The 21,382-nt window shown below is 35.5% G+C and overlaps 1 protein-coding gene across 2 annotated transcripts in view; it reads right to left on the reverse strand.

The window, feature by feature from the left end:
- TBCE (tubulin folding cofactor E) overlaps window positions 1-21,382 on the reverse strand; it is an 87,694-nt gene that overhangs the window by 35,642 nt on the left and 30,670 nt on the right. For both annotated transcript variants that reach the window (XM_069064827.1, XM_069064829.1), the window contains 4 exons: window positions 11,746-11,928; window positions 8,516-8,604; window positions 4,940-5,039; window positions 2,470-2,572 (listed from right to left, as the gene is read on the reverse strand). In XM_069064827.1, the coding sequence (XP_068920928.1) occupies window positions 2,470-2,572; window positions 4,940-5,039; window positions 8,516-8,604; window positions 11,746-11,928 (475 nt within the window). The remainder of the gene's footprint in view (window positions 1-2,469; window positions 2,573-4,939; window positions 5,040-8,515; window positions 8,605-11,745; window positions 11,929-21,382) is intronic.

Genomic DNA, 21,382 nt, shown 5'->3' on the forward strand with positions numbered 1-21,382 from the left:
TACTGGTGAGAAAATGACAATATTAAAATATTAAAAAGGTATTTTGATGATATGATAATATATACTATTAAACATATATACAAGACATATACTTAGAATCACCCAACACTGTTATTAATGGACCATTAAGAGATATCCTAAGGTGAGTTAATACTTTAATACTGTTAAAAGGTTATATTCAAGAGACAGATTAAATATATTCTTATCTGCCATACCACTAAAGGAACACTTGGTAAGAACTAATGGGAAATTAATCATCAATACTTTTTCTTAACTGTGTTTATATAGGTCACCTGTCATAATAGTACATAGATACACCTATTCCTCAAACACAAATTCCAACAAACTTAATTCTTTCACTTCTTAATGAACTGCTAGGTTCTAAAGTCAAATGAGTTGTGATATTTCATTTTTACTGATAAATCTAAACCAGACACTAGCTAAGTCATAACTACATTATGTCTAAGTTCAGCTTTCATTATCTTTCTCCTAACATAACCCTATTCCAAACACTATTTCTATTGAGGGCCCTCATAGTTTTCCAAGTACTCAGACTGGCAACCTCAAAGTCATCTTTGACTGTTCTTTTTCTTCAGCTCCATGGGCAATCACCTGCTAAGTACTGTCAATTCTACCTCTACAATATCACACAGATCTATCCCCTTCTTTCCACTTAAAACAGCCATTATTTAAGTTCAGGCACTCATCGCATTGGTAGGCACTTTCCTCTCCAATACACCTTCCACACAGAGCTACCAAATTGATCTTCCTAAGGAACTGATCTACGTCACTCCCTTACTCAAAAACCTTTAGTAGCTTCCTATTGCCTCTAAGAAACACAAACTTGACTCTAGAATTTAAAATCTACTACAATCTAGTTTCCACCTGCCTTTCTAGCCTCAGTCAAACTGGCCTACTGGCATTCCATTTCCCACCTCCGTTTATTTCCACAAACTATCCCCTCTCATTCCTAGAATGAATCCCTTCCTCAACTCAGATTCTTAGAATTCCTAGCTCCCTTCACAAGGCTCAGCTCAGATACCACCTTCTCTATGAAACCTTCCTTTTGAAAAATATTTATTTTTAGTTTTTACCATTCAATTCCATAAGATTTTGAGTTCTAAATTTTCTCCCAATATTGTCACATTAATCATGTTGTACAGAAGAATTAGAAGCAACAGGAGAAACCATGAGAAAGAAGAAACAAAATAGAGAGCAAACAGTATGATTCAATCTGCATTTAGACTCCATAGTTCTTTTTCTGAACGTGGCTAATATTTTCCACCATGTGTCATTTGGAGCTGTCTTAAATCCTTGCATTGCTAGGCAGAGATAAGTCTATCAAAGTTAGTCATTACACAATGTTGCTGTTACTATGTAAAATATTCTTCTGGTTCTGTTCATTTATGAAACCTTTCTTAATCTCTCTACCCCAATTGTTATGATTTTCTCTCTCCTCAAAAGACCTCAACTCTATGCATATTATATTGACCTGTGAATACAAGTTCCTTGAGGATAGGAACTATTTTGATTTTTATCTTGAAAACCCAGATTATAGACTGTCTTGCAAATAGTAAATGGTTAATAAAAGGGTTTTTTTAAATTAAATTTAATTTTAAAATGAAATTTTCTGGGAGTGCTGAAAAGCCAATAAAAATTCCAGTTACATAAGTATATTAATGCAAAACTGATTCATGGAGTGAACCTCCTATTTACCCTTCAAGCTCAGCTACAAATTCTATCCAACTAAATGTAGTATATTTGACCTTTAAATAGTGGGAATTCTATGCTTCTCTGCCTACTCAGCTCCTGCACTAAAATAAAGTTGCTGACAACATTTCAATTAACTTCAGATTCAACAAATAATGAGAAAGAAAGGTGGGGGCTGGGGGAAGGGGGGAGGACAAGATGAAAGAAGACAGAAGAGGAGTTATCAGGTTTTTTTTTACACAATGTTCTATTTAACCAGCCAAACTTTTAATCATTTTAAAATACCAAAACTTTGGAATACTTTTTCTCTATAAGGCATATGAATCATGACATATTTATATAACTAGTGGCCCAAGATTTGTTACAATGGTGACCTGAAAACAGCATTTTGTTTGATACTCCTTTAAAAGATCATAGGATCATGGATCTAAATCTTGAAGGACCCTAAGAGATAATGGAGTCTAATCCTCTTATTTTCAGACTGGAAAACTGGGGTCCAGGAAGTTAAATGACTTGTCCAAGGTCCCACAGGCATTAACAGAGACTAGATTTGAACGCAGATCCTGACTCTAAACCCAGTGCCCTTTCTAAAAACTGTTCCATGCCACTTTCCATTCTTATGACTGAATGTGATGAAATGAAAATATTTATGTTTAAGTATATAAGTATCATAGTTATGTTTAAATAACCTATTAAAATAAAAAAACTTGCAATTTCAAACTACTACAAACAGATAAAGCATGCTGTAAAGCAGATTACCTCAGTCCACGTTATTCCTGTTCGATTAAGCACTAAAACTTTCAATGCAGAAAATGTACATGATGGAGACGGTGAATCGTAGGGAAATTTTAACTTATTTTCACTGTGTAGAAAGAGTAAAGCAGTGTATTAATTTCAGTTGAATATGACCAAATGAATCATTCAATTAAATTGCTCTTTTGGAATATAATACTAGGGCTTTGGATTGTCTTGTGTACAAATAAAGAACTCAAAGGACCATAGAACATTATACCTTAAAAATTCTGTTTTCAGAATTTGACCTGATGGTATCTAAAATACAGAAACTCTTCCTGGGGTCTGGTCAATTGTTCTCATGTGTTCATTTTATGGTACAAAAGATATAATTACTTTAAGGCCAAATAAAGTAACTCATTTTTGATAAACAGTTTCCCCAATAAGTTTCAAAATAGTCAGAACCTAACTAGTTCCCCTACTCCCAAGAGAACCAATAGCATAAAAAGTAGTAAATCCTGGCTTAGCTTAATTGTTTTCTGATTGTGTTTCTTTGCCTTTGTGACTGAAAGTAAAGATATCAGAGAAGCCCCTGTCCTTTTTAGTCATTCTAAAAACAGTTTATTATTTATCCTACCAGAAAAAAGCTGGGGGGGGGGCAGTTAAACAATGAATGGCGGAGTCAGGACTTAAGGATAATAGTCTACATTATTGGGTCCAATCTAGTAAAATGAAAATAATGGGGATAAATATAAAAGTCTAACACCTCAGTTCAGAAAATCAACATCACAAATCTGAGATGGGGAAGGCATGGAAAACCATGGATAATCATCAGAAAAAAAGATCTATAAACTGTATAAATCAGTACTACAATATGGCAACCAAAAAACAAATAAATCCTAATGTAATTTTAGAGTACATTAAGAGAAACATAAATACCCAGGGAAAAAGAAGTGACAGTACTCCTTATTCTATCCTGGTCACAACACATTTGGAGTATTTTGTTCAGTTCCATGTGCCACATTTTAAGAAGGACACAAATAAGCTATACAGTATTAAGAGGAGGGTGACTAGGATGATAACCATTTAGCCTTGGAAAGATTTAGGAAGAATACGGTGGCTATCTTGCAATACTTTAAGTGATGTCATGTGAGATTGGACTTGTTCTGCTTAGCCCCAAAAGCTAAGGAATAAAATGGTGGAAATACTTCTGCAATATGGAACAAAATGGTGCCATATTTTAAGTTCATATAAGAAAAAACTTGTTGGGGCGGCCAGGTGGCTCAGCGAGTAAGAGCACCAGCTCCAGTGTCAGGATGACCTGGGGATCAAATCCGGGCTCAGACACTTAGCACCACACCCAGAAATAACTAGCCGTCTAACCTTGAGCAAGTTACTCAACCCCAATTGCTTGAAAAAAATTTTTAAAAATTAAAAAAAAAAAAGAAAAAACATTATCTAGTGTGATGAGCTACCCCTGTGGGTTAGGGAGTTCCCCTTATTAGACATCTTCAAGTAAAAGCTTGGATGTTCCCTCGTAGGTATGTTTTAGAGGGGATTCTTCTGCAGGTATGGTTGCATCAGATGACCTCTGAAGTCTCTTTCTTAAGATTTTATGATTCTGAACAGAAACTTAGAAAGAATTACCCTTTGAAAAACATGGCCCATGTTTCCAAAGAGGGAAAATAGTGGGTTAAATTGTACCCATAGTTGATCCCACCCATCTCTCATTTTGAAATACAATTAATTTCATGTCTATTGCTGAATTATACCAGAACAGGCCAGGTGTGACTTTCCTGCATATACAAAGGGAAAGACTGGTTGAGATACTTAGAAAATTTGGTTCTGCAAGTGAAAACTAACCAAACATTCTGGATGTACTCTACAGATGATTTTAATAAAATAAATTAAGAATAGTTTAGCAAAAATCTAGTTTCTGGCTTCACTAAATAGAGTTCTATAATGAAATAATTCTTATTGCTATTTAAAGGTTTCTAAACAACTACATTTGAAATTATCTTTCCCACATAGGCTCCAAAATATTTTGTTAACATCTCAGATATTAAACCTGTAAAAATTCAATTAATCAAAATTCAATTAATTATTTCACTAATTTAATCAGTCCAAAATTTAAGAAAAAAAATTTGTGACAAACCCACCTCCTCTGCCATTTAATATAAACTGACAGCTCCCACTACATAGAAATTTAAAACTATAAAATTAGCCTTTTTAATTAACTATTAGTAATTTAAGAAATTATTAGTGGTCTTAGGTATACAGCTATTTACAAGTCTAAAATAAGCAATATTCCCTTAAGTTATAGCTTATGTTAAAAAAATTAAACTAAGATCCAATACTATCAAAATTTTTGCAGGGTTGCAACCTAAAGGAATCAACCCCATTGCCACCACAAGGCACTATGAGGTACTATGTGCCCACTGGGCACAGATTAAGATTTGTACAGAACGTTAATTAGCAGACAACAGAAAGTTCATACCTGAGATTAAGAACTTCCAGGTATTTGAGCTCATCAGCAATTAAGGTCACCTCACTCCATGATGACAACAGATTTTTTGATAAATCTATCCTTCTGATATCTGAGAGTAGATGTTAAGAAACACTCACTTCCATTGATAAGAACAAATATAATAAATAAAATACAATATATATACATATAGACACAATACAAATAAAATAAATAAAAAACCCCAAATACATCAAAATATTTATAGCAGCACTTTTTGTGATAGCAGAGAACTAGAAACAAAGTAAAACTCATAGATTTGGGAATGGCTAAGCAAATTGTGGAACATTAATATAACAGAATATTACTGTGCAGTAAGAAAAGATGAATACAAAGAAATATGTAAAGATATGAACTGAAGCAGAGTGAAGCAAGCAGAACCAAGAAAACAATGAAGTTAAAGGATCTAGATTAAAATCCTCTCTCTGACATCTGTCAAAGACATCTATCTAACACCTTTGTGGCCTTGGTCAAATCACTTAAACTCCCTGAACTTCAGGTGAACATAAAACCCCAACCCAGGAACTGTATTAGAGTGACAAAACCCAAAAACCAACAAGATCTCAGCCCAGCTACCTTACCCAGAACTGCAGGAGAGGACAGGTCACAGAGGCTGGGACCCCAAACTCATCCACCCTATCATAGGATCACAAACTATGCCTTCTTGAAGCTCTCCACCTGGACCCAATGTGTAAGGAGCAGAATAACAAAAACAATAGCAATTACAGAAAGAAAACTTTGAAAGAAACAGCAAAGAGTGAAAACCTTTACCTAGCACAGAGGATGAAGACATAAGCTAATAAAAGAAAATTCCCAATAAATGAAGAAATATTAGGTATTAAAAACTCCTAAAATAAAATTTCAGAAGACAATAATTTCACAGTAATTATAACAAGGAGAACTATATTTTTAAAAATGGATTAGCTACAAGGACTCCAAAAGTCAAAAGAGTAAATAAAGAGATGAAACAAAAGAATAAAATCAGAATTTTTAAAGGAAAACCTTGAAAGGAGAACAACAGTTTAGAACAGTAGATGCAAAACTTTATCCAAGTGGTAAATACCCAGAAATACTGAATAAAGCTAACCAAATTGAAGAGTTAAATGAAATAGAGAAAAAACAAGAAATATTAAAACAAAGTTGAAGACTGAAAAATTAGACCACATGAAAATACTTTAAAAAAACAAATGAAATGGAAAAAAATACTCCAAATGACTAATAAGTATGAAAATGTAAATTAAAACAACACTGAGATTCTACCTCATACACATCAAATTGGTAAAGTTGACACAAAAGGAAAATGATAAATGTTAGTGAGACTTTGGGGGAAACAGTCATGTCAATGTACTATTGGTAGAGCTACAAACTGGTCCAGCCATTCTGGAAAGCAATTTAGGACTACCAAAAAGTCACCAAATTATATATGCCCCTTATCTTAGCAACAACACCATTATGCCAATACCACAAAAAGATCAAAGAAGAAAAAAGGAAAATGACCCATGTGTACAAAAAAAAGTTCTCTTTTTTGTAGTGGCAAAGAATTGGAAACTAATGGAATACCCATTAACTAGGGAATAGCCAAACAAATCATGGTATATGAATATAATAGAAAACTATTATGCTATAAAAATTATGAAAGAGGTGGTTTCAGAGAAACCAAAGAAGATATATAAACTCATGAAGATAGAGTGAAAACAACCAGTAGAACAGTTTATGCAACAATAACACTATAAAGAGAAACAACTTTGAAAGACTTACAAACTATGATCAATGGGATGACCAACCACAATTTCAGAGGACTGATAAATGAAGCATGCACATCTCCACCTCCTGTTAGAAGCATATTGCATTCACGTACAGAATGATACATATGGACAGAATGAAACATTTGGATATGAGAATTTCAAGAACTTATTTTGTCTATGTTTATTTGTTGTAATCTACAAGTCACGACCTGAATGAAACCCTATGTTTTAAAATACTTAGAAGTGCAACAAAGTCCAGAGCTTCCAGATCAAAGGAGAAAAAATACTATTAGCAGCCTGGATGAACAAGATCAAGTACCAAGGAACCACAGTAAGGGTCAAAGAAAATTATGCAGCAAACACTGTGAAGGAAAGCAAAACTTAGAATACAATACCAAGAAGCTAAAGAAACAAATTAGTAACTAAGAATAATTTACCCTGGGAGGCCAGGTAGCACAGCGAGTAAGAGCACCAGCCCCAGAGTTGGGATGACCTGGGATTGAATCCAGGTTCTGATACTTAGCACCACACCCAGAAACACCTGGCCATGTAACCTTGAGCAAGTTACTTAACCCCAATTGCTTAGGGGTGGCTAGGTGGCTCAGTGAGTAAGAGCAATGGCCCCAGACTCGGGATGACCTGGGATTGAATCTAGGCTCTGATACTTGCCACCACACCCAGAAATAACTGGCCGCGTAACCTTGAGCAAGTTACTTAACCCCGATTGCTTAAAAAAAAAAAAACTGTGAAGCAGAGGTTTCTTTTTTCTTTATTCTGAACTTGAGAAATAAAACATGCATTTCCATAACATAGTAGAATAGGAAAAAAAAAAGATGACTACACATGAAACTGCAAATCTATTATGAAATAACTTATCCAGCAAAGCTGAGTATAATCCTGAATAAAACGAAAAATGGATATTTAACAAAGTGAAAGACTTTCAAAAGACTATGACAAAAAGACTAGAACTCAATGAAAAATTCAATATGTAAAATCCAGAAGAAATATAAGTAATAGATGACTTTTAAGCATTCCTTTTGAAAAAAAACAGAACTGGTCAAACTTTTATGCATAAACACAGCACACAAGAGAAACCTTTTACACACACACACACACACACACACACACACACACACACACATTTAAACACTCTAAAAGGGCTAAACGATGATCAAGTGCCTAATTGGATGAGTGGGGTGAGAGGTGAAAGGTCCACTATCCCTAAAGAATCCTTCAAGGGTCAAAAGAGAAGAAAAAAGCCATTTCTACAGTTTCGTTCAATTTTATTTTAGTAAAGAAAAGGGATTACAGAAATTAATAAACTGGGAAGAAATGAAGAAAAAAAGGGGAGGGACTTACAACTTCTCACCCTTAGGACACGTCTGGAGAAACATAAACAAACACAAGAGGTTGGAGGAAGCATCTGAGGATTGTGGTCTGACACCAAAATTATGTGTGATCAACCAGAGGTTGGAAGAAAGGTATATCTGACACTACCCACAATAGCCAATCATGGCCCATGTCTTCAATGAAACCATACTTACCTTTATCCAACAACACTCAAAGACTCTGCCACTTCCTTCTCTTTGCAAGCTCCCAAACTTCCCAGTTTTGAGTTAGGCAAGAGTGTATCAGGGAAATTATATTCTGGGCACCCAGAGCAGTAACACCTTTAGTTAAACTAGCATAAAAATAACACAAGGGGGAGAACAGTTAAATACTATGAAATCTCTTTTGAAAAGGATTTGTTGGTAGCAAATATCATCTTAGATTTCAAGGATAGATTATTACTGAAAAAGGATACTAGGACATGTTTGTGTAATTTCCCCTTTGTTGCCAGCACAACTCACTGCAGAACTCCAAACAGAGACTTCTTGTAATTTGTTCAGCTGACTGAATGAAAAATACATGGATTATATGCAAAGTTAAAATAAGGCCAGTGAGTATCACAGAACCTTACAGCCAAAGTCCTTTACTATTCTTCAACACAAAACAATCCCTCAAATTCACCTACCATGCAGTTATCTCGTAAGTATGTAAACTGTCACAAGACTAAAAAAAAATGAGGGGGGAGGGGATTAGAGAAGAAGGAGCATAGTAAGGAACAGCAATAAGGGTCTCTACCTCAGGAATGGGGAAACTAAGCAGCAAAAAAAATAAGTAGACAGGATCTCAGCCCAAGAAACTTAACAGAAGTTTTTCTCTGTGCTCTCAATATAAATACCTTCCTAAAGTTAAAACAGTATCACTGGAAATCAAACATTACTTTTAATTTTCTCTTTACATACTCTTTTCCTTAGTCATCCAAACAAAAATTTAATCAATTATTACTGTAATATGTCTTAATTCATATATATTTTAGCATCATGATTTCTAAATTATTTCTAACCTAATCAAGAAATTGCCACAGATATAAAGAGCCAGACTTCAAGCCAAGAATGAGTAAATGAATAAAGCATTAAGCACTTATGATGTGCAAAGCACTAGTGCTAAGCATTAGGTTTAAAAATATAAAAGGGGAGCAGCTAGGTGTCGCAGTGAATAGAGCACTAGCCCTGGAGTCAGGAGGACAAGTTCAAATCCGGTCTCAGACATTTAACAGTTAACTAGCCATGTGACCTTGGTCAAGTCACTTAACCCCAATTGCCCTGCCTTTCCCCCTCCAAAAAGACAAAACACACACACAAGCACACACACACGCACGCGTGCGTACACACACACACACACACATACATAAAAGGAAGACAGATCTCTAGAGCTCACATTTTAATGTGAGAAGAGAAACTGTCAAGTGGGGGGAAAATTCTACATCAAGTATCACTGATAAAACTGTAATACATAAGGAACTACTGACACAAAAGACCAACAGTTGTTCACTAATAGATGCCACAAAAAATGTCAACAGTGTTCTGAAAAGGAGATCCGAGTTTAAGTATGTACCTCTGATACCTGATGGCTGTGGGCAATTCACAGTACTCTGGGTCAGAAGAGTGTAGCCCACAGCACTCCCAATGTAGTCAGCACCAAAATAAAATGTAGTTCCTATATGATTTCAACATACTGATCTATTCATAAAAAAGAAATATATAAACCCATAGTTTTCTAAGTCAATATGAGTCCACAAGGATCGTTCTCTGTGGATTAGTGGCCCTCATTTCTATTTGAGGTTGATATCACTGAGGCAAGCAGCTCTCTAACACAAATTCTCAACTCTAGGTTGCACAGTGATCACCTACAATGGCTGGAGTTGCCTCATCCAGGAATCTATACCAATGAAATCACAGCTGCAGTGCCTATCCCTATTCAGGAGACAAGATACAACAATTTATACTTTTCAAATTATCTACAGAATCAGCCACCTTAATCAATAAAAATTTTAATGTGATATGCCCCAAAATATCTATTGAAATAATACTCACAAAGTGGGGTTTTTATATAAACCATTAACTCTTCATATCCATGGAACACTTGTAAGAATTATTATTGCTGCTTATGATCTGGGGGAGGAAGGAAAATAGGCACTCCCTTTTATGTACATCCAGTTTTTTAATGTTAACAGAGCACATGGTGTTCATTGAAAGGATATCAAATAATTAATATAAAATGTCCCCTTTTGGATATAATACATTTAATATTTCACTTATTTGAACAAAAAGGCAAGAAACTACAATCTCAACAAGAATTTTGTTCTTTAAGTCTTCTTAAATTGATTTTTAAGAAGGGTATGGTCTGCACATAAGAAGCAAGAACTAATTCTGTCATCTTTGATTGGTCCACTCAAGTGTTGCTATTTCCATTTTAGAATATGCATAACATTAGCATCATTAGCTTCTTAGTTAATAACTAGCTAGCAAAGAATAATAAGCATAATTATGCAATGGTTCTGTCTAACATTGCTAATAAAAAATTACATGTGGTTAATTAGCCTGCATCCAATATGGTTACATTTCACCCAAAGTTGGTCTATTTACTGCATTCCAATTCCAGGTTGTATCTTTTAGTGTTAGTCCTCCATCCCTGGAACTCAATAACTCTTATCTATCTGTGCCTCATGGAATCTCTGGCTTCCTCCAAGGATCACGTCATGTGCTACCTTTTATGTGAAGTCTTTCCTGATATCCTTCATTGTCAACGGTCTCATTCTCCTCACATTATCTTGTGTTTCTTTTCCATTTATTTGCATGCTAAATGCCACAGTACAATGTGAGCTCCTAAAAAGCAAACATTGTTTTTCATGTTTGTTTCTGCACAATAATACCCTCAGCATCTAATACAGTGTCTTGTACCTAACAGGTGTTTAATAAATGCTTGTTGAATTGAACTAAAATCTAATCTCAGGAGTGGCAACCAGAGGTCAATTCTAAGATGTCATCCTCAGAAGCTCTCGATACTTCTAGGATGATTTACTAAAGGCTAGCCGATAAATCAAAACTTGCGATGTGATTCTGAACATTATCATGAAGATCTCAGTATTCCACTAAGTCCTTTCCTATGGCATCCCTTATGAAATTCCCATTTCCTAAGTGAACCTTACTGTCTTTGCATAAAATCATATTTTTAACAGTTCTCTAATCTTACAGTTTAAGATGGGATTCAGGGAACTACTTGGCTGTACTGCCATAGTTGGTTTATAAAAAATGAATGACAATATGTACACTGAAAGGGGATAATATGAAAAATGGAAGCACAAAGCTATCAGTCCAGAGTAAGAGGGTGGAATAACTGGAAATAAGAGTGCAAACAACAAATATGGTAAACATAAAACCATCACAACACTAGCCCTCCAATAAGAGGTTTCAAACTTCTTGTTTCCTTTAGTCCTCAGCTTCCTTATCAAAAATGCAAATAATGGTATTGTCTAATCTCTCAGTATAACCCAGGACATGGCAGACCAAATTAAGGACAAAATCCTAAATTTATGAAAGTCTCTAAACCAATCTGTCAATCATTTAACACATCTAGGCCCATAGGCCCAAATATTTAAAAGAAGAGTACAGCATAAAAATCTAATTCATCAATGTCAACTTCTCCTACCTTTGGAATTTTTTAATAGAATCAAACCCAACAGTTTCTACGGGTTTATTTCCAATAACGATCATCTCATTTCCATCTTCTTGCTTAGTATTTTCCAATCCATAGCGATTCTTAATTGCAGTGAGAAAGTCTACTCCAAAATTTACCCGGTTTGGACGGATAAAGGATCCTCCTGTAGGGTGCCTAGACAAGGGCACAAAGGAATATATAAAAAGAAAAGCAGTCTTTTGAGAAATCAAACATCTGTAGCACAATACTTTGTAGGTTTATAGTAAATTAGAAAGCATAGCTAGGGGAAATAAAAGGAATCCATATGCCACAGTGGATAAAGTTCAATTCTAGGAGTTTGGAACTATAAATTCTTACTGAGTTTTGCAACTGAATTGCCATGTGACCTTAGGTAAGTCCATTCACCTGTATTTGTAAAATAAACCACTGTATATTTATTTCAATGGGAAGTTCTTAAGGATTCAATATTCAATTAGTGCAAGTGTTCTGAAAAAGTTAAAGGACTGCAAAAAGGTACGTCAAGGTAGAATGATGAAAAGTAAGAATACTGCACATTTCTACAGCAATTTACAATTTTACAAAGTGCATTCCAAACAGTCCTGTAGTACAAGTATTGTCATTCAAATTATATAAATGAAGAAACTAAATCACAGAAAAGCTAAGTATATGATCACCAAATCATACAACTGATTATACTATACCATAATATACACAGTACACTAAATGTAGGATAATCAAGACTGTCTTTAAATCAAAATCTAGCATACCACAATCATTCCCACAAATTTGTATTTATATTTTCTGTGACTTTTTAATATTTTTGTCAGGTAATAACAGAAAAAATTCTATCACCATATATTACTCTTATTTATAATAAGCTTAGAGAGAGAATTTTAAAAGACTTCCCACAATAAGTATGGGATGCTGCATTAGACTTCTGTGAGATTTTACTAATAGTTATACTAAATATTTATTTTATATTACTAATGTAATACTAATATTACTAATATAACACTAATAATTGCATACACTAAATATTTCTAATATAATACTTAGTATTTCATGATTTCAAAGGTGGCATTATGTAATAGCCACTTTGGAGCAAAAAAATATATGAATCACCAAAAATGATGTGAAGCTGTGAGTCCCAAAGCAAAAGATTCCAAACTTATCAGTTCCTATTTTCCAAAAGCACCATGGTATTTTTTCAATGGGAAAACAAAATCCTGGTATCACAGAAACTGCTCATAAGTTTCTAAGTATGAAAATAACCTTTATAAAAGAAAATTATGTGATTTTTACTTTATTATTTTGCAACATTTTTAGTTGGCAAAATCAGTTACTAGATTCTGAAAACTATTAATAAAGGAAAATGCTGTTATGTGTATACTGCTGTTCTCATATCTTCCATTTGCTTAACTCTGTATTTTCTTTATATTTCTGATGCTTGTCATTTTTAATGGTGCAATATTCCATTCATTCCAATAAATTTCATTACACTCACACAGCATATAATTTATTCAGTTATTCCCTCAGCCACTGGAGAAGTTATTTAAAGTTTTTCACTAGTATAAATAATGCTACTATGAATATTTCCATTGAAACACATTTTCTTCTCCTTTTTAATTACTTCACTGGGGTATATTTCTAGTAGAAGGTCTACTGATTATATGATCAGTTTTAAAATTTTTATTGCATATTGCCAGACTGGCCTCTAAAAAGACTTGACTGAGACAGGAAAAGTACGATGAGTACAAGCACGTTCATCATTGAGGAAGGAGTTCAGGCAGTTTGTCATCATCCCCAGGAGGCCAAGCAGTGCATGTGGAGGATGTGGAGGTAGGGCAGACTAGTAGGTGGGCCAGGAGCACAGAATAGGATCTTATCAATATAAGCAGAAAACTAGGGAGGGTCTAGGGCAAGGGGTAAGAGAATGACTCCTACAATAGGTCTCTATTCTTTCTCTCTTGACAATTATAGTTCCTGCTAAAGAAGTTAAAATCTTAAGCATAGTTTAACACAATGCCTAGCACAAAGTTGGCACTTAGCAAATGCTTATCAACTGAGCACAATCCTTGCTGAGATTTGCTGGGTTCACTGAACCTAGGTGCCAAATCCACAGAAATTTCAAAAAGTTACATACTGCAAGATTTTTTTGTAGGGAAAGGTTGGATATGTAGCAATTTATAATGAAACTTATTTATTCTGGCAAGCTTTTCAAGAGAAATGTTCTTGGAATCCTTTAAAAGAACTTACATAATTAGCCATTCATCATGACAAAAGAAAATACTGATTTCTGTTATATGTGCACACAATAAAACTTGCTTTAGCAGTTTTTTGAACTGGCCCTGATAACATGTTTTCTCATCATAAAAACAATAAGTAGTAACTGACAGATAAATTCTTGAAAATAATTTCCAGATATACTATATTGAGTTCGATTCCCTAAAAGAAGTGTGATTTCTGAAGATAAAAATTAGCCACTCTCTCCTACCCTTTTGAAAAAGTGATCAAAAGGTTCTACTATTGGTATTACTTAATTTTTTCTAACTAAAAATTATTTTTACTATTACTCGGTGGGTGTTGGTCTTGTAAAGGAGGATAGCAGTAGCCATCAATATTTTTGTGCCTTCTATTCTCTACCGTTTTACCTCAGGATTTAATCAGATACACCTTCATATAACAATTAGCTTTGTTTTTAAGGTTAGGGTAACATAATGGTCACTCAAGTCCCTGTGGTCCCCTCCTCTGCATCCTTATGAAATTAAATTAAATTTAGGCTACAAAATCAATTGCTCAGAGCTTCCAGTTAGGAGGATTCCTAAAATGGAGGCAAGGGTTTGGCCTTCTGCCCCAATTTCAGTTTATGTTTATCACTAGCTAATTTGCAGTACCAAAGAACTGGAAACAAAGTTTATGCCCACTGGCTAGAGAACTGTTAAACAAAATGTGGTACAGGAATGTAATGGAATATTACTATGTTATAAGAAGTAGGGGATATGGGGCAGCTAGGTGGCACAGTGAATAGAGCACCAGCCCTATAATCAGAAGGACCTGAATTCAAATGTGACCTCAGACACTTAACACTTAATAGCCATTTGACCTTGAGCAAGTCACTTAACCCCAATTGCCCTGCCTTACCCCTCCAAAAAGCAAAAAAAAAAAAAAAAGTAGATAAATGTGACTGAGTAGTACTGACCTATACATTTTTGCCTAGTTTATATGGTTTGGTTTAAAAGAACTGAAAATTTCTTCTGGTTAGGAACAAATTAAGGAGAAGTGAAGTCAATTACCTAAACTATACATCTCATCCATCCAAAGGACAGCAGCAGAAGGAAGAAAGCAAGAGAAATCCTAGACAACTGTGCCTGGTGCCAAGACTGTTTCACAAATATAGTGCTTCAGATAAATGTATGAGAAAAGATAAGCAATATTAAATATTAATTAGGAACTAAAGAAATTAAAATACTAAAGCTCAAGTTATATGAAGAGAGAGAAGATTCGAGAAAAAAACAAAGTCAACTACAAACTCAGCCTCAGATGCTTACTAGCTGTGTAACTCTGGGCAAGTCATTTAATCACTTGTTTGCCTCAGTTTCCTTATCTGTAAAATGGGGATTATAATAGCACCTACCTCCCAGAGTTGTTGTGAGGATCAAATGAGATAACAACTGTAAAGTGCTTATTAGCATAGTGCCTGGTACATAGTAAGCACTTTACCAAAATTATCATGACTTATGGCAGAAAGGATACTTAAGAGATGGTCAAAAGAAACAAGTGAACCTTATTTCCAGAAGAATTGCAAACTCTGAACAACCACATGTGAGACTGCTCTCATATCCCAAATCACATATAAATAAGGAAATCAATCCCTCCTTTGACTGTTCTAGAGACTATTCTAGCACCCTGTACTTGATTGCCGATCCATTTCACAGACATAAGTTTCCAACAAAAGCCTCAAACCAAAGTTAAGCTATTTACTGTATCTATATAATCTAGAAATTGGTTTAGGAGAGTTAAGAACTGTCTATAAGATAATGAACAAACTTGATGGCACCTTTATTCTGTATTGCCAATCATTCAAATTCCCAATGAGATAATTGTCATTCATGTGGCAGAGTCCATGAGCTCTATGTAAGTTTCTCAGTTCAGCCTAGGCTTTGAGGGCAATCCCCTTTCTCTATGAAAAATGGTCAAATGAATTTTCTATCAACTATGGGGTAAGTCACACTCTGTCCATTTCCTTTCCTCCTTCCTTTGCTCCCTTTCCCAATTATTATGCTGAAAGATTGCAAAGCACATATATAATATATATACACAAATACATACATATATATGTGTGGGAAATGAGGTAACAGTTAACTCATTATATCCTTACCAACCACTGTCCCCAAATGCCTGGGAAATGAAAAAAAAACTTGTGAAATATCACTAACACACAAGAGAGATAGAATGTTTCCCGTACATTTGTGGGGCGGGGGGGGGAGGGGTAGGGGATAGGGAATGGAAAGCTATCTTTGATGCTGCCATTCCCACGAGGTAGGTAGGGTACTTCCACTCCCATGAACTAACCTTGAAAATGCAAGCCCTTGGGGTGGCCAGGTAGCACAGCGAGTAAGAGCAGCGGCTCCAGTGTCGGGACGACCTGGGGATCGAATCTGGGCTCAGACACTTAGCACCCATCCAGAAACACCTGGCCATGTAACCTTGAGCAAGTTACTTAACCCCAATTGTTTAGGGGCAGCCAGGTGGCTCAGCAAGTAAAGAGCACCAGCTCCAGTGTTGGGATGACCTGGGGATCAAATCCGGGCTCAGATACTTAGCACCACATCCAAAAATAACTGGTCGCGTAACCTTGAGCAAGTTATTTAACCCCGATTGCTTAAAAAAAAAAAAAGAAAATGCAAGCCCTCATATTACACAGAGAGCTGGCAGTGCTAACCCAATACAAAAAACTAGAAGAGCTGTAGCTTTTATGCATCAAGTCTTCCTAAGACTTCTCCCATCTATAAAGAGAATTTCCTTAAATAAAAATCATTAGGCTATATAAGTTTTCTTTGTGGGCTTCCTTTTCCTATCTTGTGGTATCAGACTTCTCATAATATGACTCATTTAGACAGTATTAGCTGCTAAATAATAGGGAGATAAATGGATAGAGGCATGAAAAACCGATCAACTCTTCTGTCACTTGAAAAATATTCCAATTCAAAAATAAAATAAATTCACTGGTGCAGCTGGGCAACTTTATAGTCTTAGGGAATTGCTTTAGTTGTCACTAAAGGTTTGTAGTCACACAGCAAGTATGTGTCAGAGATAAGCCTCGAACCTGGGTCTTCCTGACTTAAAACTGGTCTCCAGCTACTAGGCTGTACTTTCCTTCATGTGATTATAGACCAAAAGTTAGCCATTTGGGCTTAGACTTAGACAAAATGAATTGAGTACTATTCTGCTTTCTTCTTATTTCAGGAAATAACTTAAATGAAGATTAATGAAATGGCAACTGCAAGCTGCTCTAGACTCATGAAGACATCATAAATTATATTAAAGCAAATTAATTACTGTGATAGTTAAACATTCTTTTCACTGCAATGACTAAAATTCTGCAGGTATTTCAACTTCCCAAGTGAGATTTTAAATATCAAAAAACTCGAATGAATGAATTTCATAAAGTATGGGTAGTTTACTAGTAGGAAATCTTATTTAGCCAAGTAAAATACATATAGGAGGTATAAAATACCTTCATTAGCTTTAAATAATCTATACTATATTTATATAGTCTATTAAATGAAAATTTTTAATTCTTTAATAAATTGCATTAATATGACAGAGCAAATGAAATATCTCTATCCAAGCTTACTGTTCCCCAAACATACTCCATGCTTTTTGATCTCTGTGCCTTATCCTGTTCTGGTGCTTAATAAATATATTTTATTATCATGCATTAACTACCTCAACAAACAGCCAAAGCTCACTGTCTAAAAAAATTTTGCTGTGGCCATGATTTTCAGAAAAACTATCAGGACTCATTTCCACAATGGATCAATGAAGCTATTTAACCAGTAGTCACTAGCCTGTGTGGTACCTAGCCTTGAGAACCCTTATCATTTCTCTTCTATACCACTGCAATAGCTTTCTAATTGGTCTCCCAGTCTCAAGTCTCCTGCCCACTTCAAATTCATCTCCCACACAGCTGCCAAAGAGTTACTCCAACAGGACAGGTTCAATGATGTCAGCTCTCCCCCTGACCCCAGTGGTTCCCTACTGCCTCTGGGATCAAATAAAAAGCGCTTTTCTTTGTATTTAAAGCTCTTTATAACCTGGTCTTTTTTTCAGTCTCCTTATGCCCGTCCAAATACTCCACTATCCAGCTACACTGGCCCACTCACACAGGCCATTCCATTTCTTTCCTTTGTATTGGTGTCCTCCAAGTCTAGAATACTCTGCATCCTCATTTCTTCCTCTTGACATCCTTGACTTCTTTCAAGATTCAGCTCAAATCCTACCTTCTGCAGGAATACTTTAGCTTCTGGCTTCTAAGCTTACCTTTCATCTGACACATACATACACAAATACACACAGATACACACAAAGCATACATATAGCTACATATAACACATATATAGTATGTACATTTATATAATACATACATGTTCCATGTCCAGTAATTTAATATGTGTAACATAATATATACATGTATTACATAGCTATTTACAAGCTGTTTTCCATATTAGAATGTGAGTTCCTTGAGAGTAGGAAGAATATTTTTACCTACCTTCATACCTCCAGTGCATAGCAATGTACCTAGCTCATAGTGAGTACTTCATAAATGCTTTTTTACAGACTAATCTAAACCTGACTGGAATTTAACAAACTAAAATCTAGGTTGGCTACACAGCAACCCCAGTGAAGAATCATTTCATTTTTCATTCCAATTAGCATTTATTAAGCAATTGCTATGTGCCAAGCACTCTGCTAAGTGCCAGGGATACAAACAAAAGCAAAAACAACAGGCTTCGTGCTCGAGAGCTCACAGTCTACTGGGCAAGACCACGTGCAAGTAGCTACATACAGGAGAGCAGACTAACACGGAGAGGAATCAGGAAAGGCTTCTTGTAGAGCATGGGATTCTAGCAAAGACATGAAAAAAGCCAAGGAAGGTAGGAGGCAGAGATGAGGAGGGAGAGCATTCCCAGCTTGGGAGATAGCCAGTGAAAATGCTGAGTTGGGAGAAAGAGCTGTTTTGTTTGAGAAATGGCAAAGAAGTCACTGTCATTGGACTGCATTTGAAGGGGAACAAAATATGAGAAGACTGGGAAAGTACGAAGGGTCAGATTATAAAGGGCTTTGAAAATCAAAGAGAGATTTTATATTTAATCCTGCAGTTGGTAAAAGTGAGCCACTTTGGAGTTTACTAAATAGGAAGATATGATCAGATATGCAATTTAGGAAGACCAATCTGACAGCTGAGTAGAGAATGGATTGGAGTGGGAAGAGATTTTACATAGGGAGGATCAGCCAGCAGGCTATTGCAATGAGCACCAGAATCCAGAGGAACCCTCAGTCTAGAGTACAGCCCCCACTGCCACATTCCAGTGTCATCAGATCGTAAACTCCTTGAGGGCAAGAGCTGTCTTTGCCTTTCTTTGTATCTATCCCCAGTACTAAGAATGGTGCCAGGTATTTGTTTTGTTTTGTGTGTGTTTTGTTTTTCTCAGAGCAATAATAACAGTAATTACAAAGCATTTCCCCTCTAAACTAAATAAGTGAGGCACACTTATAGGGAATACCTGAGGCCAAGGCAAGACACAACTCCAGAAATAAGCTAGCATTTATTAGCATAGGTTCCACAAAAGTCCTAATCCAATGCTTCATTGGGATTTATGGATGAACACTGGCTTTTGAAGATCATGCTAGTGAATGACATATTTATCCTCTCTCTTTCTCCCTATATGTATATCTTTCTGTACAGAGCTTAGTAAATGCTTATTGACTGATTGAATAAATACTTTTGAAATTCAAATGCAAATGTACTTTATTAGAAAGTTAAGAGTTAATGAGCTGAGACAACTTTGTACTTCTCATACTTTAACATTCTGCCACATATATATCACATATATGTCATATCTAACATATTTATAATACAACTTACCTCCCATAATAGACTATAAGGAAGATCCCTGTACTATCCTTTTTGTTTTACATATAATTTCCTCAAAAGTCCTAACCCAAGGCTTCACTGTGACTTACGGATGACCACTGGTTCTTGAAAATCATACTGGAAAATGATCAACTATGATTCCAAAGGAACAATGATGAAACATGCCATACTCCCCCGACAGAGTAGTGGTGGACTCGAGTACAGAACAAGACACATTTTCAGATATAACTAATGCAAGAATTTGTTTTGTTTTGGCTATGTCTATTGGTGACAAGAGGTCTGCTTTTCTTTTTTTCCCCTTATTGGAAAGGAAGGCATGAGGGAGAGAGAGAGTGATAAATAATGACAAAAAAAAAAAGAGAGATGCTGAATCATTTTAAAATACAGAAGATAAAAGGAAAAGAGAAGAAAGGAAAGAAGGAAACACAAACAGGATAGCTTTGAAAGTCATTTATTATATATGTGAATGGAAAAGTACAACATATAATCTACTTTTTCTATTCTATTTTGTATATGGAAATGTTCATTTTTATTTGTTGTTCATTATTTTTAAAAATTTTAAACTATGCCAGTGAAGGACAGGCTCTGGACAAGTTCTAATTACAAGGCTTTGCAAATAAGTCTGGTGACAGGCTTTGTGTTTGCTTGTAGAGGATTAACCTAATTAAGTACAATGAAACTCATTCCCGAAAGGCTGGACGTCAGATAATGACTTTTTAAATTCAAGGTAATCCATGAAACAGATAAAATATAAATGTGACCTCCTTCCATTTCTTCAATAACAGTATTGGAGAGGCAAAAAAGGGAGCATCACTTATCTATAAACATTAACAACTACTCTTATTCTTAACATATAAATTTTTGTCTATGGACCAACAAGCTGACACAATATTACTGTAATACTCTCTACCCTTGCTCTCCTGGTAACCTCATTAGCTCCCAAAGGTCGAATTACCATTTCTATGCACATAACACAGTTCAAAATACCCAGTCTTCGTCTGTCCCCCGAATTTCAGTCCTACAACAGTTATCTATTGGACAACTTAAACCGGATGCCCTAAAGACATTTCAAACTCAGTATGTCTCAAATAGGTCTCATTATCTTTCCCCTGAAACTTATGCCTCACACATTTATGTTGAAGGCTAACATTTTTTCAGGCTTTTGACTTACACATTATCTTTTTCACACATCTAATCAACTGTCAAGTCTCATTAATTCTGCCTCCACAACATCTCTTTTATCCAACACCTTCTCTGTACTCACACAGCCACTACCTTAGTTCAGGCCCTCATCTCCTCTCCCCTAGATTACTGCAGGGACCTCCTAGCTGGTCTCTTTGCCACAAGGTTTTCCCCATTCTCATTAATCCTATATAATACTGCCCAAGTGATTTTCATTAAGTGCAGATCTGACCACATCACTACACACACACACACACACACACACACACACACACACACACACACACA

Source organism: Petaurus breviceps, unplaced genomic scaffold (genome assembly GCF_028583685.1).
Source record: "Petaurus breviceps papuanus isolate PSGF00001 unplaced genomic scaffold, PetGlider_PUasm1.0 90650, whole genome shotgun sequence".
NCBI lineage: Eukaryota > Metazoa > Chordata > Mammalia > Diprotodontia > Petauridae > Petaurus > Petaurus breviceps.